Genomic DNA, 16,641 nt, shown 5'->3' with positions numbered 1-16,641 from the left:
CAGGAATGATTTTCCTCCTGAGAGTCTCATGGTTCACCGTCACGCTGACTCCATATATTTAATCAAATGACACACCCCCACTGAGGCTTGCCCTGTCATCTTATGTGAGCTGTCATCTTATGTGAGCTCCTCCATTTCGTATCTACCTTTCTGCTTCCTTTTTTCTCTTTAGCATTAATTCTCAATTGATAGTTCCTGTTTCATTTATCTTGCTTTTGGTTTGTCTCTGCGATTGAGTATAAGTTCTGGTACAAGCAGGGATTTTTGTCTGTTGTCTTCACTGCTGAATCTCCAAGTCCTAGAAGAATGCCTGATACAGAGAAGGCGCTTAACATGTGCTGAATATATGAATAAATAGGGTACATAAATAAAGTATGTATAAGTATATGTATTAATATGTAAACACACCAAATATAAAACAATAAATTGATGGATTACATGCTCAGAAGTTGGTGGATGAGAGGTAAATATCACACTAAGCCTGTCTGATGGTACATGGACTAGCAGGCATCTAGAGATACAAACCTGCTTCTGTTACCAGCTCCATGATATTTGGCAGGTTAATCCCATGGGTCTCCAGGTGGGACTGCATAATCCTCGTGGATGTTATACCATGTCAGTTAATTGAGCCTTCTAAAAACAACTGAAAAATGAGGACCAGGAATGGGAAGCTGGCGAATGACACCATACCTCTTAACATAAATATTATCACCACACACAATAGTGGTAATGAGACTTAGTGCAAAAGAATTTTGAGGTAACTTGTTCAATTTCCTCTGTTTTATAAATAGTGAAACCCAAGCCCAAGGCTTGAGGGACTTAGCCAAGGTCAAATGCTAATTGGTGGCAGACCTTAGAACTCTACCCAGCATCTCTGACATGTACCCAGTCTTCTTCTGTAACTGGTTAGTACAGAGGGTGAATGCCGGTGACTTTCCAAACAAAGAATTATTCTTGAGCTGTCTTGACAGAATGATTGGCTTGGATCCGATGAATTCATTTCAGTAACAAGAATCCGTAGATTGATGCATCTCTCGTTGTGATCTAATTCAGCTTACAGAAGAGATCGGAAAACTTGAAGATAAAGTGGAATGCGCTAATAATGCCCTGAAAGCAGACTGGGAAAGATGGAAACACAATATGCAAAATGATATCAAGTCAGCGTTTACAGAGACGGCTGAGGAGAATATCCACTATTATGAACAGGTAATTAGTGATAAATGATATTGCTTCATTTTATGGAAGTTACCCTCTCTTTAACTCTCTATCTGTCCTTTGTGGACAGAGTCTATTAAGGGACCAAGGGTCACATTCAAAAGACTCCTTGGTGACTCGGTACCAGCAGAGTAATGCTGAACCCACCCACTGAAACAAATGTGTGTGTGCGGAGGAAGGATGAAAGTCTTCCTTTTACACAGCATGCCCCGAGTGCCTAATTGGAGCCTTGATGTGGGAAAGAAATAGGATACCCTTTTGCTTTATTTGTTTTCTCCACATTTGCTTGTTTGGGAAGGTTTTGAATTTTTCAAAACCACTTGGTGATGCTTCCTTCTGATTCTCCTATTTTATTTCCTCCTCTTCTCCCTCTTTTATGGTAGGAAGGGTTTGCAGCATGAGAAAAGGACCAGAGGTTTGAAGGAACAGAAAATCAAATCTTGTGTCCCTGCTGATACCATCTCACCTCTGTAGCTGTTTAACACCTCAACAAAAGAGCATGCGCTTCTATTTTTTTTTTTTTTAGTTCAGTTTAGTTTAGTTCAGCTTTTCTCTCTCTCTCTCTCTCTCTCTTTCTGTCTCGTTTTTAGTTCAAGATAGAACCTAGGCACCATTTTGCTTCTCAAATGACTATTTTTTAATTATTTTTTTACAACTAACAGTTCTCTAAGGTAGTTTTATTTTAAATGATTTATACTATCACTTTTTTTTAAATTAAATTTATTTATTTTCAGCATAACAGTATTCATTATTTTTTCACCACACCCAGTACTCCATGCAATCCGTGCCCTCTATAATACCCACCACCTGGTACCCCAACCTCCCACCCCGCTGCCACTTCAGACCCCTCAGAATGTTTTTCAGAGTCCATAGTCTCTCATGATTCACCTCCCCTTCCAATTTCCCCCAACTCCCTTCTCCTCTCTAACTCCCCATGTCCTCCATGCTATTTGTTATGGCTCCACAAATAAGTGAAACCATATAATAGACTCTCTCTGCTTGACTTATTTCACTCAGCATAATCACTTCCAGTCCCGTCCATGTTGCTACAAAAGTTGGGTACTCATCCTTTCTGATGGAGGCATAATACTCCATAGTGTATATGGACCACATCTTCCTTATCCATTCATCTGTTGAAGGGCATCTTGGTTCTTTCCATAGTTTGGCGACCGTGGCCATTGCTGCTATAAACATTGGGGTCCAGATGGCCCTTCTTTTCACTACATCTGTATCTTTGGGGTAAATACCCAGGAGTGCAATTGCAGGGTCATAGGGAAGTTCTATTTTTAATTTCTTGAGGAATCTTCACACTGTTCTCCAAAGAAGCTGCACCAACCTGCATTCCTACCAACAGTGTAAGAGGGTTCCCCTTTCTCCACATCCCCTCCAACACATGTTGTTTCCTGTCTTGTTAATTAAAAAAAAAAAATCTAGCATATTCTAAACATACTCTTCTTGGAAGGTTCATTTTGAACACACATCTTTAACCTTATCTCTGGCTGGATTAATAACTATATGAAATTGGTACATTAAGAATATTTTATGCTTTAGCATCTATAGTGTGTGTCAGTTTAATACTATAAAATATTGTATATTTTGAAAGATGAACTAACTGATAATGATATTTTCATTTAACACAAGTTTCTTAAGCCCCTACTTCTAGCAGACAGTGTGCTGGGCCCTAGAGGGACAGTATGCAAGACAGACACTGTGCCTTTCTCATGGAGGCACAGTCACCAAGGGAAGAGACAATTAATACAAAAGATTATAATAAAGTATAAGACATTCTAGCATAGAAAGGCATTGCGAAGGCATCTAACCTGATCTAGAAGGAATGCGGGAAGTTCTGCAGAGGACGTTTTTAAGCTGAGACCTGAATGATGAATAAGGTAGGCAGACAAAGATGTGAGAAAGGGTTCCAGTCAGAGAAGATACATGCAGAAAATCCTAGAATATGTTCAGATAACTGAGGTTCTTTTTATTTTGGAGGTTGGTGAAGCGCAGGCTTTATGTTCAGTTGAAGAAAGAGGTTTTTGTAGGGAAGGAAAAAGTTTTCCTGAACCCTCTTAGGGTTCCTGACTAGGTCTGAAAATTATAAGGAGAAAGATAAATTTACAGGAGAAGAGAATACAAATTGATTTAATGTAAGTTCTCTAAGACACGTAAGCCTTCCTAAGAACACAGAGTCTAGAAGAAACAGACCTGAGTATTTTATGCAAGGTTTGTTGAAAGGTGGAGAGTCGTGTAGAAATATGGTAGATTAGGAGTATGAGGTATGTATAATAAACCAGGGAAAACTTAACAAGGCCTGTTTGTTAGGTGTCTTCTTTGTGTTCCTTCCCTTTAATATGGATGTTTCTTTCCTCTGGATATAAGGAAAGCACCTTTCATGTGAGGGTTTTATCACCTGCGTCACAGGGTGAGGGTTGTGAAAGGTCCAGGTGACTTTCCTGCCTCTGCCATAGTTCTCCAGCTCCTTCAGCTTAAAGGATTCAATACAGTCAGGTACAATATTTTGCTGCCATGTGTCCTGAACCCCACTGGGCTGAAGAGGGCCTTATGATATAAGTCTTTAATTTTTCATCCTGAGGAAAATAGGTAAGGCCACTGAAGACTTTTCAGCGGAGAAATGACAGGATCTATCAGACTTGCCTTTTAGAAAGGTCACTCTGGCTTTTATGGGTCAGAGTGCAACACAACTGGACCTGATGAGACCTAATTGTTAGGGAACTGTTGCCGCGCCAGACAGAGATGGGACCTGACATGGGGATTTCATGGCAGAGGCCTAGAGCCTCAAGTGATTGAAAAGACCATTTTCTCTTTCTCCTTAATTTCTTTTTATTCTACTTTAACAACTTTAAGTAAATTCAAGTATCTCAAAGGGATTTCACATAAGTCTTAGATTTTGAAATGGTTTAAAATATTTTGTTGAATAAAGCACATTGACCACCATAGACTTTCTTACCACTTAACTATTTAAATCCGCAAAAATAGCCTTCCCTCTTCTTTACATTAGGACTGTCCATTCTGATGTTACAGAATTGTTATGACAACCAACCAAAATAATTTATAAGAAAATGCCTTGAAAATTAAAATAATGCAATATACTCTAAGTGATTATGATTATAAAACGTAAGCATATTAGGTTATAAAAATCACATGACAAATGTACCGACTGTATTTTCCTTTAAATGATAGAATCTGCAAAAGTTTTTTTCTAAGTTTGGACTTTATTTTTTTTTTAAGGGAAAATGTTCATAGCAATTCCACTGAACTCCAACTGAAATATTTGGGTTTTGACTATACCTGTCATATAAATTCATATTTTTGTCATTCTCATAGACTGAATTCAGTTTATATAAAATACTGTTTTCTTAATAACAGTTAAATTAGCATCATTGTGCCATATTGCCATTCTTTTTCTTCACAGAAGTTTATATCAGTATGTTTTTTAACCCTTTCCCCCAAATGAATTATATTTCTAAGTGCTACTAAAATGTATCAAGTTACATCTTACACATGTAACTTTGAAGGAATCATTGTTTTTCTTTAAATTCAAAAGAACCCCACAGTTTCAATTATTTGTTGTTTTTTTTACTCTGAGTGAATAACTTTTAACTGATTTGCCATATCAGTCCAAGCATAATCAGGAAGTTGGAGCCCTTAAATAATCAAGGCTTCCTAATTAGCACATAGACTGTGTGGCCTGAAACAGTAACCGTCTGCTGTTATCTGTTAACTTCAGAATATCTTAGATATGCAGAGAAGTGAACTGTTCCAGAATCTTTCCATTTCCTCTTTTAATTTAATCACATTCTTATGGAAACACTTTTTTTTTCACATCAATGTTTGCAAATATAAATCCCCAAAGGGGATTTTTTCTAGTATGATAGATGAATTGGGGTATAAACATTTGCCTTTGGACTTGTTTTATGAAGTGAAATGGTCACAGCTTGTTTCTAACTTAAAATTTAAATATCAAAGTGACAGAGGAAAATCAGCTTATAGATGTGAGGCATGGGTCTGTATCAGAAGCCAGCTATTTTCATATTGAAATGTAGTACTTAGATGTGTGAATTTACTTGGAGATGGTTGACACCAAATATAAAACAGGTATCTCCAAGTGAACTCTAAATAAGTAAAATGACATTCCATTTTGTCCTATATGAACAATAATTAAGAATAAATTTCTTATCTCTAAAAACAAGAATTAACAAAGCCTTATAACAAAATTCCAGTTGAACACTACATCAAAAACTAATGATGTACTCTATGTTGGCCACCTGAACATAATTAAAAAATGAAGCAAAAAAAAAATTCAGTTGAACATGGGTAATTTCAAAGTATATTGTTACCAAAAAAACAAGGAAAGTTTCTTCCTGATAAAATACGGAGGTATGCTAAAACCATAAAAGATGATCTGCTAGGATTAAGTGCATGGACACTTTCTAATTGTTCTCTGGTAGGCATAGAAGTGTCTGTTTCTGTGGTTGTTTATGCTGATGGTAATGATGATGATGATGGTGGTGGTGGAGAGATTTGAAAGGAAGTGGTCCTTGGTAGGTATTGCAAACTGAAAGAATACACTCTTTGAAAGTTCAAATTTAATATCATAATGAAAAGACCATACATTTGCCAAATAAAGCAGTTTATGGTTAAGTGAATATAAAACTTAAGGGAATGTAATACAACTTATTCCTTTGCACAGTTTACTTTATAATATTAATGTATGGAAGTCCTTGTTCCATAGTCTTATTTTTGTGGTTATAAAATTAATATATATGTACACTAAAAACAAGCAAAACGACAACAAACTAGGTACACTGATATATAAATTAAAAATAAAGAGTACCGGTAACCTTTTCTCCTGGAGAGAGTGGCATGTCTAAATACATAGAAAAATAATTTGCTGTGTTCAGGTCAAAATATTTTAAGATTTCAACATGACTCTTTCTGAATGAGTCAACATAAAAACATGATGACTTACTTATTTTATGTCATGATGATTACAGTGGATATGTGTTATTTTGAGATCCATATTTCTTATTTGTTTACTTTTCTATGTTACATAGACTCTTAACATAATACAATCACATTGATATGATATACTTCCGTTAGCAAAGAATAGTTGAAACTTTAGGTTATTTTTTTGCTCTCACAGATAATATTACAAATAATTATGAACATTAGACTTTAAAAACTCTCTGAATAAGAATTTCAAGAAATAGCCAGGTCAAAGGACATTTCATTTGAAATTCTATCAGTTTTATTTAAGAGTGTCAGGTGTCTCATGTGAAATCATTCATTTAAGATTCTGTTAACATCAAAATCCTGTACTAAACACTCCAGAGCATCCACCTTCAAACTTTAAATCTTGCCATTATTACCTTAGAGTTTACTGGGGTAGAATAATAAGTATATGTATTTTTCACTTGATTACTATGACTTTGTTTTTGTTTTTTTTTTTTGTTTTTTTTTTGTTTTTTTTTACTATGACTTTGTTTTAATGGAAGAGTATTTAAATTAGTTTTATTTACTTGAATTGTAATGAACAGATTTAATCAAAGGGTTCTATCACCATGGAATAATATAAATGTATGTGTCAATATGGAAGTGTTAGAAATAAAACTGATTATAGCATAGGACATTTTCTGGAAAATAAATGAAGAAAAACATCATTGCAAGAGTATACCATCTAGCCCGATGAATAATACAACTAATGTTTTCCTAAAATCCAAGTCCAGTTATTTATGGGCCACTTAAGAATTAGAGAAATTTTAAAAAGACACGTGCACACGTGCGCACACACACAGGTATGTTATAGTAGTCCTACAAAGTAAGTAATGAGCATTGAATGTCCTAGAAGTTCAAGTATAGTTGTAGTTATTTAAAAATGTATTCCTTGTTATGTTGGGGAATGGTAAAATAAATTCTAGTAAAAGAATTGTTTGTTTTAAATTCAGGGGTGCACTACATAGCTTGGAATGTATTGTAAGTTTTATAAATTTAAAACACCTTGGCCCAGGTAAAAAGAGTTCCCAAGCATTGTGACTCAAGGAGGTTAGTCTTGATAATGATTATAAAACTGCCAGATAAGCAGGATTCTGCGTGGCATTTAGATTTTTGCCAAAATTTCATTCTTCTTTTAAAAGAACTGGGAATCAGATAAGTGATGGCCTCTGTGCTCATTTATATGAATTAAAAGAAGCCTTAAGGGGGAATAGCTTCCCTAGACTTAATTTCATCCAGCAAAGAGGAACTGTTCTGTAACAGGACAGAAACCTGGGGGAAAAGTACCCTTTTCAAATTCTGGGAGGCAAGAGCAAAGGAAAGAAACCCAGGCTATTCCCTAGGATTTAGTAAGGTGGTTTTAAAAAGTTATAGAAAGTTTAGTTGTAATTATGAATCACAGACTGGAAAAGAGAATATAAGAGGAATGAACAATTCTAAAAAGTAAAAGTGAAGCAGTTAAAAGATCAGATATGATTATACCGTGGACCATGGACTATAAAAGACAAAGACGGAAAGGGATGTAGTCAAAGATGAAGACAGAGGAAACAGTGTCAGGAAGCACATTTCAGGAAGAAGTGAGGTTTGGGGGAAAAAAGTGAATGACTTCCAAAGAGTATCAAAGTCACGTGGAAGTGGGTGTTGAGGAGCCTCTTTGGATGCAAGAAAGCTAGGAATTAGTAAGCTGTAATAAAATTAGTAAAGTGAATCTTTAATGGAAACCATGTTATGGAAGCTGGAAAAACAGAACTACTTCAATTCTATTTCATTCCTGTTTTCTCCATCAAAGAGGATGAAAGTATAAGTTGAAAGATTTATAAAGCAAATATAAATCAAAGCTAACAAAAATCCAGTATATTTGAAGAGATAATAAAGCAACAACTCTCCATTTCCACAAAAAGAGAAGTCTGGATATATTCTCTTTTCCAGTGAAAGATGCAAAAGCCCTTCCTTTACCAGCCTCAAAAGCAGTGCTTACCGAGCCTTAGTTGTGGCCCCTATAATTCTAAACTGACTGAAGTCAGGAAGCTCAACAGACTTCTGCTCACCCAGGAGAAATGCAGACTGCTTTTCTTTCCTAGGTAAATACTAAAATTAGTTTCAGAGAAAGTTTTGGGGAATACTGGAACAATGACACCTCTTTTGAAGGTAGTTAACCTCTGTAATTTCTGATATATACCATATACAATCACATAATAACTGCTCAAGTCTTTGTGAATAGCCTTTCTTGTAGAGAGAAGGGCAGCAGTGCCAGAGACTCTTCCCATAGAGTTATTTAATATCATTTTGACCCCAAGGAATGACAGGTAGTTTTTGAGCTTTCCTTTGACATGTTGGGACAGAGGCATAATAAATGGCCTATATTGAACCATTTAAAAATTATTTTTTATATTGGCAGTCTCTAGGATGAAACCAAGTAGACAGATACTTTCTTTTAAGTTAATGTGTCTCAGGATGCCTGAGTGGCACAGTCAGTTAAGCGGCTGCCTTCGGCTCGGATCATGATCCCAGTGTCCTGGGATCGAGTCCCGCATCGGGCTCCTTGCTCGTCAGGGAGCCTGCTTCTCCCTCTGCCTCTGCTTGCCTCTCTGCCTGCCTGTGCATGCTCCCTCTCTCTCTCTCTGACAAATAAATAAACATAAAATCTTTAAAAAATAATAAAGTTAATGTGTCTCATCTCAGCTCCCTAATCATAAGAACAAAGAAGGTGGCTACAGCTGGGAATTAATTCAGTTATCTCAGACAGGGATTTCTTAATCCATGTCAGGGGATTTTTTAAAAAAATATATTCATGCCTCATTCCATTTACTAAAGTTGGTACCTGACCTGATCCCTAGGACCCAAGAAGACAGATTTCTTGATGGTGCTAAAACAGCCCTTCAGACAAGTCTACATCTTTGAAACTCTTTGAAGAACGTTTCAGAATTACATTATATAGATCCCAGGATTAAGTAGATTCCTACTATGCATAGACTAGATGTCCTGGATAGCAAATACACCAGCTTGAGAGGCTAAGATGCTTAGATTTCTAATTAGCCTAACCATTTTTATACCAGTTAAAATTTTCAATACATTACATTCTTGTGTCCACATTAACTACTTTCTTACTTACCTGAAGTCACTCACTGGGGGCCTGAATGTCTGGATTAGCTAATTCAGGCTACATCACACCACTTTTCTATGGACCATCCAATTCATTTAGGGGTGGTCATCTTCACCAAAAAGAAAACACCAAGTTTTCATCTTACTGCCATTAAATGGCAACCCATTGAATACCTAGGAGCTTTCCCTTTGTGTTTTTAGTGTAGAGACCAACACTACTGATTATTTAATGAGTCATCTTGTCTTCATCTTTACTCTCTAGGCCATGGAAAAAAAATTTTTTTTCGTGAGCACTCGGTTCCTATTTTAAATGGAATCTAAAGGTGTACAGTAAAAATGATCAGAGCAAGGAGAACAGAAATGATTAACAATGTTATCCTAAGATTTTAAAACTTTGTATTCTCCCTGTTTGATGAGAGGCTTCACCACTGATTACAGAACTAAAATCATCTGTGAAAACCTTAGAATGTTCATAGAAGGCTATTAGCATTGTCTGTTAGTTGTCTGTGGGGAAGGATATCTGGAGATGAGCTTCCACAGATACCAGGAAGCTGCCTTCTCAGTTTATACTGGGATTCTTGGGTAAGTGAAGAGGTGAGAATCTGAACTGAGGGAAAACTACATTAAAGATGGTGTATACTTATTTGTGGAGCATAACAAATATCATGGAGGACAAGGGGTGTTAGAGAGGAGAAGGGAGTTGGGGGAATTTGGAAGGGGAGGTGAATCACGAGAGACTATGGACTCTGAAAAACAATCTGAGGGGTTTGAAGTGGCGGGGGGGTGCGAGGTTGGGGTACCAGGTGGTGGGTATTATAGAGGGCATGTATTGCATGAGCACTGGGTGTGGTGAAAAAATAATGAATACTGTTTTTCTGAAAATAAATAAATTGAAAAAATTTAAAAAAAAAGATGGTGTATAAATAACTTTTTAAAATCAACCGTTGCAAATAGAGGAAGTCCCTGTGTATAGTTCTTTGGGTCTCTAACTGTTGTATATTTGGGGGATAATTGATCAACAGTCATTTATTTCCATTGATTTTACTTTGGCTATCTTTGAGTATGACAGTTCAATAGCAGAGCACCTTCCATCTAGGTTATACAGTGTCACTTTATTGGGGAGGTTGGCAATGCACCCTAGCACATTTACATTTCCAAGAAACTCTTTGGGAAAAAAACCTGTTCACCTTTGTTGAATGTCTCAGATTATTTGCTCACAGAAGCATTTATGGAATAAACAAATATTCTTTAGAAAAGACTTAGAGAACTAACAGAAATGTGAAACTTTTAATGCTCATTAGAACTTTTACTCGTAAAACCATCTGAACTGTAAGCTCTTAGAGTAAATGTCAATTCTATTTGGCTTAAAAGACTGCTCTATTGTTACCAACTACTTTTTGAACTTATACCTCAATAATTTGATACAAGTTTTTGGTGATACAGGTGAATGTTCCCCTACTATTGCAAAATATTATCCCCTACATTGATGACAGGGTCCTGTTTTCATGTTCCAAGTTGTAAATCTACCTCTAACTAGTTTTTTTCCAAAGAAGTCTTTCTACTCAAGCCAAAATTATTTTGCAGTAAAATCATCTTCAGCATGTGAAATAATCGTATATTTTGTGGAAGACAACTCATTTAATTCACTAAGTCTTTATCTTGGTGTTCACACTGAAATTTGCTCTCTTCCAAATTTAAGTTTTATGCGAACCATATTAAGGTCTTCTTATGCTAGAAGACACTTCTGACTTAAAAAAATAGAGCAAACTAATTATCTACATCTTTCACTAGCTATTGAAAATACTGAATTCAGTCCTAATGATGCATTTTGAAAGTAACATTGACAAACTAAGATGTAATCAGAATAAGGTTATGGTGATAATTGTCTTAGAAGTGCATCTTCATTCAAAAAAATAGAAAAGAAAAAAGGTATTTGGATGGCAGTCATGGAAGAAGGATTACATGTTTTATTGTTGCTTCAGATAATATATCTAAAACCAACTCTTAGAAATTGTATAATTTGAACTCACACACAAAACTATTTCCTATGTGTTACAATTTTCTAAATTATATTAAATTGCATTTTAAAGAAATAAATTCTTTGCCACTGGGAGTTTTTAAACAATTGTTGAGTAATGTAAATCAGTAACTCTGAGTCTCTCAATGCATTTTATAAAAAAATTAGGGTTTTGTAATGTTAATGAGTGATAATTTTTTTAAAAAAAGATTTAATTTATTTATTTGACAGACAGAGATCACAAGTAGGCAGAGCAGCAGGCAGAAAGAGAGAGGAGGAAGCAGGGTCCCAGTTGAGCAGAGAGCCCAGTGTGGGGCTCCATCCCACGACCCCGGGACCATGACCTGAGCCGAAGGCAGAGGCTTTAACCCACTGAGCCACCCAGGTGTCCCAATGAGTGATAATTTTGAAAGAAAAAGTTCTGTAGTCAAAGAAGTTTGGATTAAATGAAGTTAAACAGGTTTATTTCCTAAAGAAGTTCTTAGCATACTTTATGTGCTTACATGGTTTGTGAATCTGGAGATACAATTTCCTTGACTAGATCAGCATTTCTTCTTGAGGGATTAGCATGTCATGGAACACAGCCTGGGAAACCTGGGATAATTATGTTGATCTCTAAAGTAACGCTACTTAATGTGTGGACTGATGTACAGTCCATAAGTTGTTTATTTAAAAGATTCATAACAAGATCAATCAGAAGTTGAAACTAATCAATTAAAAGCTTCTACAGCATTTAGACATCACCCTGACATCCAGGTAGTTGATTAGTAGACTTGTTATGTTGATTAAGTACTGGCCAATTAAGTATTGGCCAATATCATTTGGCTTATACGGTGACTCATGTGGCGGGCACTGCAGACTAATCATGCTTAGTAGGATCACTCAATGGAGCTTGGGGATTGAAAGAAAGAGTTGTGTTCTTCACCACTGATAGTCTGAGAAGCACTGCTCTGAAGTCCCATCTATTTTCTAAGAGTCCGCTCATCTCTTAGGCTTAACATAGTGCCCTTGCTCATTTAAAAGTTTATACTTTATTTAATATTCAAGTATTATATAAAACATATAAAACACAGTCAATTAAAAAAAAACTCAGTCAATTATAGAATTAAGTTTAAATGCAACAGGGTGTAATTCCCAGGCTGTGTTCCATGACATGCTAATCCCTCAAGAAGAAATGCTGATCTAGTCAAGGAAATTGTATCTCCAGATTCACAAACCATGTAAGCACATAAAGTATGCTAAAGAAACCTTAAAATCAATTGTCATTTTTAGAATTCTAAAGTAATTATGTAACTAACTACTGTTGATCATTGAACAACACAGGAGGTGATGGATGCCAATCCTTCATGCAGCTGAAAATCTGTGTACAACTTTTGTCTTCCCCAAAACTTAATTGCTAATAGTCAACTGTTGGCCAGAAGCCTTACCAGTAAAATAGTTAATTAACACATGTTACGTAAGTCATATATATTATTCTGAATAATATATACAGAATATATATAACATATATATTTATATGTTATAAATATATATACAGAATATGTATATTCTGTATTCTTACGCTAAAGTAAGCTAAAGAAAAAATGCTATTAAAATCATGAGGAAGAGAAAATACATTTTCTCTCTGCAGATAAGTAGACTCATGTAGTTAAAACCTGTACTGTTCAAGAATCAGCTGTATTCTGTTGTTTTATTAAGTGAGAATTTCTGTTCTGAATTGTACATTCAAAAGCCATAGCTACAGCTCAGGTTTTCACCTTATAACCATAGACATCTTTTGTTAGGTTTCTGTAAGTTTTGAAGGTTTTTGTGTATTTCAAGCTTGTGCTTTCTTAAAAAACTTATCTTAAAAATATTCTCATTAATCTCGTATATTCTGTGATATTATTTCTCAATTATATATACAAATGAAGTTAAGTTTAGGTGTGAAATGGACATTTATGCTGGAGCATAGACCATCTGTGCCTCTTTCCCATCCTTTAGATTAGACGAGTTTTTCTCTTGTTAAGCTAATCAAGGATTTGAATAGAAGATTACATATTTATAATTTCCAAAAACATCTAGTTTCTGAATCAAGGGCTTTCATCTTATTGTGCTTTGTAAATGATAGACCCTAGTCTACAGACCAATAATATGTAATTCCTCTAAAGAAAAGGAGGAGATTTAAGACACACACACATGCACATGTACACACTGCATGATAAACATCTTGAAGAAAGAAGGTGATTGAAAAAAATTAAAGTTGGGTATCAGGATGGTTGCTACTAGCTAACTGTAAAATCTTAATTGTGTCTTCTCTAAACCCAGTTTTCTAATCTGTCAGTAGAGGTGTTAATAATCCGCCCCTTCCCCACCACTATCCACACACTGAACTCATAAATCTTTAGGAGAATAAAATTAGAACACATGTGTGAAATGCTTTATAAAACAATGCACTGAAACATCATAGCTATGCCTTGATAAATTTTCAGTAATTCAAAGTTAAATGTGCTCCTTTTTAGTTTGCTGTGCTTTCAAGTTAAACAAGTTAAACCAGTGCAGATAAACTTCGTGTTTGAAATGTCTGGAACTAAACTGGACATCATGCATATTATTGGTCAAAAACTGATGATAAGGAATAGGAAAGTATGAATTGAAAATATTTAAATTTCAAATTTTGGCTCTTGTATTAATTCTTTTGCTAAAGATTTCTGATGTATCAGACATTTTGCAGCTCCACTTTTCCCATGTGTAAAAATGAGAAAGGGAATAAATTATATCCAAGCTTCTTTCTTTTATTTTTTTTCAGCATAATTTTTTTTTTTAATGTTATGTTAGGCTCTTTCTTTCTTTAGCAGATCTTGAGTTAGAGAAGCCAGACTAATAGGACAAAATAATAAAAACTTGGACCACAAGATGGCGTTTGTAGCTAATGAGTCCTTTTGCATTAACTGTAAGTATTTGCAGATTTATAAATCAAGCTTATTACTTATATTCTTGAGAGATATATAAAAGTAATTTTTAGAAAAAATATGCAAATTCTGTTATTTCAAAGTTGTTGATAGTTCTAAAATTATAAATTGGCAGATGATTCTTAGAGGCTGAATTTAGATTTTTCCAAAAATGAAATATAATGAGCAACTTTAAGCTATTACAAAATAATAGAAGTTGCTTTCCTCTAGCAACATCATTTCTAATTTCTTTCTGGATTGATTACATTCACAATTTAAAATACGCAGATCCTGTAAGTTTTCAATACTGTTCTGAATCTTAGGTTTAGCTGGTAAAAACCAATTACTGAAATATTACACATCCCATTACCCTCATTTTAGGCATGATCTACAATTTTTATAATGTAATTTATTTCGCAGTGAAATTGGCCTAGTACAGAGATTGTTTACCGATTTGAGCTTCAATGTTTCCTCAAATGTAGGTGATGTTATTTGTGCCCTAGGTTATCTGAGATAGCATTAAAATACTTAGAGGACTTTCAGTCATATTTTTCATTGTCACTTCATTAAAAGACAAGCAATTAGGCAGGGTACTGCCTAAAAGATATTTTTAGATTAGTGGGAAAAAACTAGAAGCACAACAACTTTTGGCTTAATGTGGAAACTTCAATGGTTAAAGTTTGACTTTTATCACATTTCATAATGAGAGGTTTCATTGTTACTGTTTTACACAGATTTACAGTTACTTTATTATCATAGAGATATATAAGTAGTATTTTAGAGATATATAAGTAGTATTTTATTATTTTGACTTATGTGATAATTTGGGTGAAACTAAATTTTTTATTAGCTGTTGCACAAACAAGGTGGTAGCATTACTGGTGGAGACATCAAACTTTATATTGACATTGCATGTTGGCCAAGAGCATGGCTGTGGACAGGCACAGCTTGTAACTTTGAGCTGAGAGAGCTCAAAGACTTTATCTTAGTGAGCATCAGTGTCCTCCTCTATAAAATGCTAAAAATAAGAGTATATCCATCACAGATTTGTTTGGGTATTAAAATATATCTGTATGTATGTGTGCATGCATGTATGGAATGGAATAGGAAAAATAAAAGAAAATTCCTAGAAGCAAAACTTAGTATTCCCTATAAGTGACTAAAAATAAATTATTTTAAAGCTTTTATGGTCATAAACATCCTTCTAGGAGTCTCCTGCAGCTTATTCCTTAAGCCACAACTTACTCTACTTGAGCCTGAAATTGTCATATAGGAAATGTTTCAAAGCTGATAGATTATGATAGATAGATAGATAGATTAAAACATACATAATATCCTTGGCTTGGCCTTATTGAAAATAGATTTCAATAAATGTAGATTACCAATAGAGCGGCAGTAGTAGTCATTGAAAATATTTCTCATTAGTTTATGAATCACCTCTTTGGAAATTATTCATAATGAATATTATGAAATAATATATAAATATATAAAACTAATATACAAATAATATATATAACATAATGAAAATCATCTTGTAAATATCAGATACTGAGGAAAGAGGTAAAATTTTATGTTCGATGCATTTCCACACTGTGTCAAGCCAAGGAGAGCAAGACAGTTTTATAAATTATGTGCGCTATCATTTCCCAACTTCTTCCGGTTAGCCCCTGGAAACATTCTCTTTCAGTTCTGAGCTTAAAATTAATGGACTTATGCAGTCCAAGCCCCTTATTTTATGAAGGGGTAAACAGGCCCAGAGCAGTGAAGTTACTTGTTTGAAGTCACACGGCAGGACAGAACCCCTTCATACATCATGAGCCTGAGAAAATATGGATTCTTAAACATGCCAGCTTTCATTGGAAGCTACCTTGTATCTATAGAAACACCATTCTTGTCATCATTCATTCTCTGGAAAACTTGGTCACATCTACTTGTAGGATGATTACACATTTATAAGAACTGAAGAGACATTTCTCTTTTCTCTTTCTTTCTTTTTTTTTTTTTCTTCAAGATTTTATTAATTTACCTGACAGGCAGAGATCACAAGTAGGCAGAGAGGCAGGCAGAGAGAGGGGGGAAGCAGGCTCCTCGCTGAGCAGAGAGCCCAACATGGGGCTCGATGCCGGGACCCTGGGATCATGACCTGAGCCGAAGGCAGAGGCTTTAACCCAATGAGCTACCCAGGCCCCACATTTCTCTTTTATAATGGCAGATTCTCATCAACACCTTTGCTGAAGTAGCATACAGATTTACTTTCACCCCAGTGTTGGAAATTAAAACTTATTTCCTATTTCCTTATTTCTGTCCATGTGTTTGAGAAGTTTTTAAGCATGTGTATAGGAACAAAAAGGCTTCTGTTTACCTATT

The 16,641-nt window shown here is 35.1% G+C and overlaps 1 protein-coding gene across 2 annotated transcripts in view; it reads left to right on the top strand.

Annotated features, from left to right (window-relative positions):
• SNX7 (sorting nexin 7) overlaps positions 1-16,641 on the top strand; it is a 98,451-nt gene that overhangs the window by 70,039 nt on the left and 11,771 nt on the right. For both annotated transcript variants that reach the window (XM_032301585.1, XM_032301586.1), the window contains exon 8: positions 1,054-1,206. In XM_032301585.1, coding sequence (XP_032157476.1) covers positions 1,054-1,206 — 153 coding nt within the window. The remainder of the gene's footprint in view (positions 1-1,053; positions 1,207-16,641) is intronic.

Source organism: Mustela erminea, chromosome 10 (genome assembly GCF_009829155.1).
Source record: "Mustela erminea isolate mMusErm1 chromosome 10, mMusErm1.Pri, whole genome shotgun sequence".
Classification (NCBI taxonomy): domain Eukaryota; kingdom Metazoa; phylum Chordata; class Mammalia; order Carnivora; family Mustelidae; genus Mustela; species Mustela erminea.
This window is presented reverse-complemented; position numbering and strand designations above follow the sequence as displayed.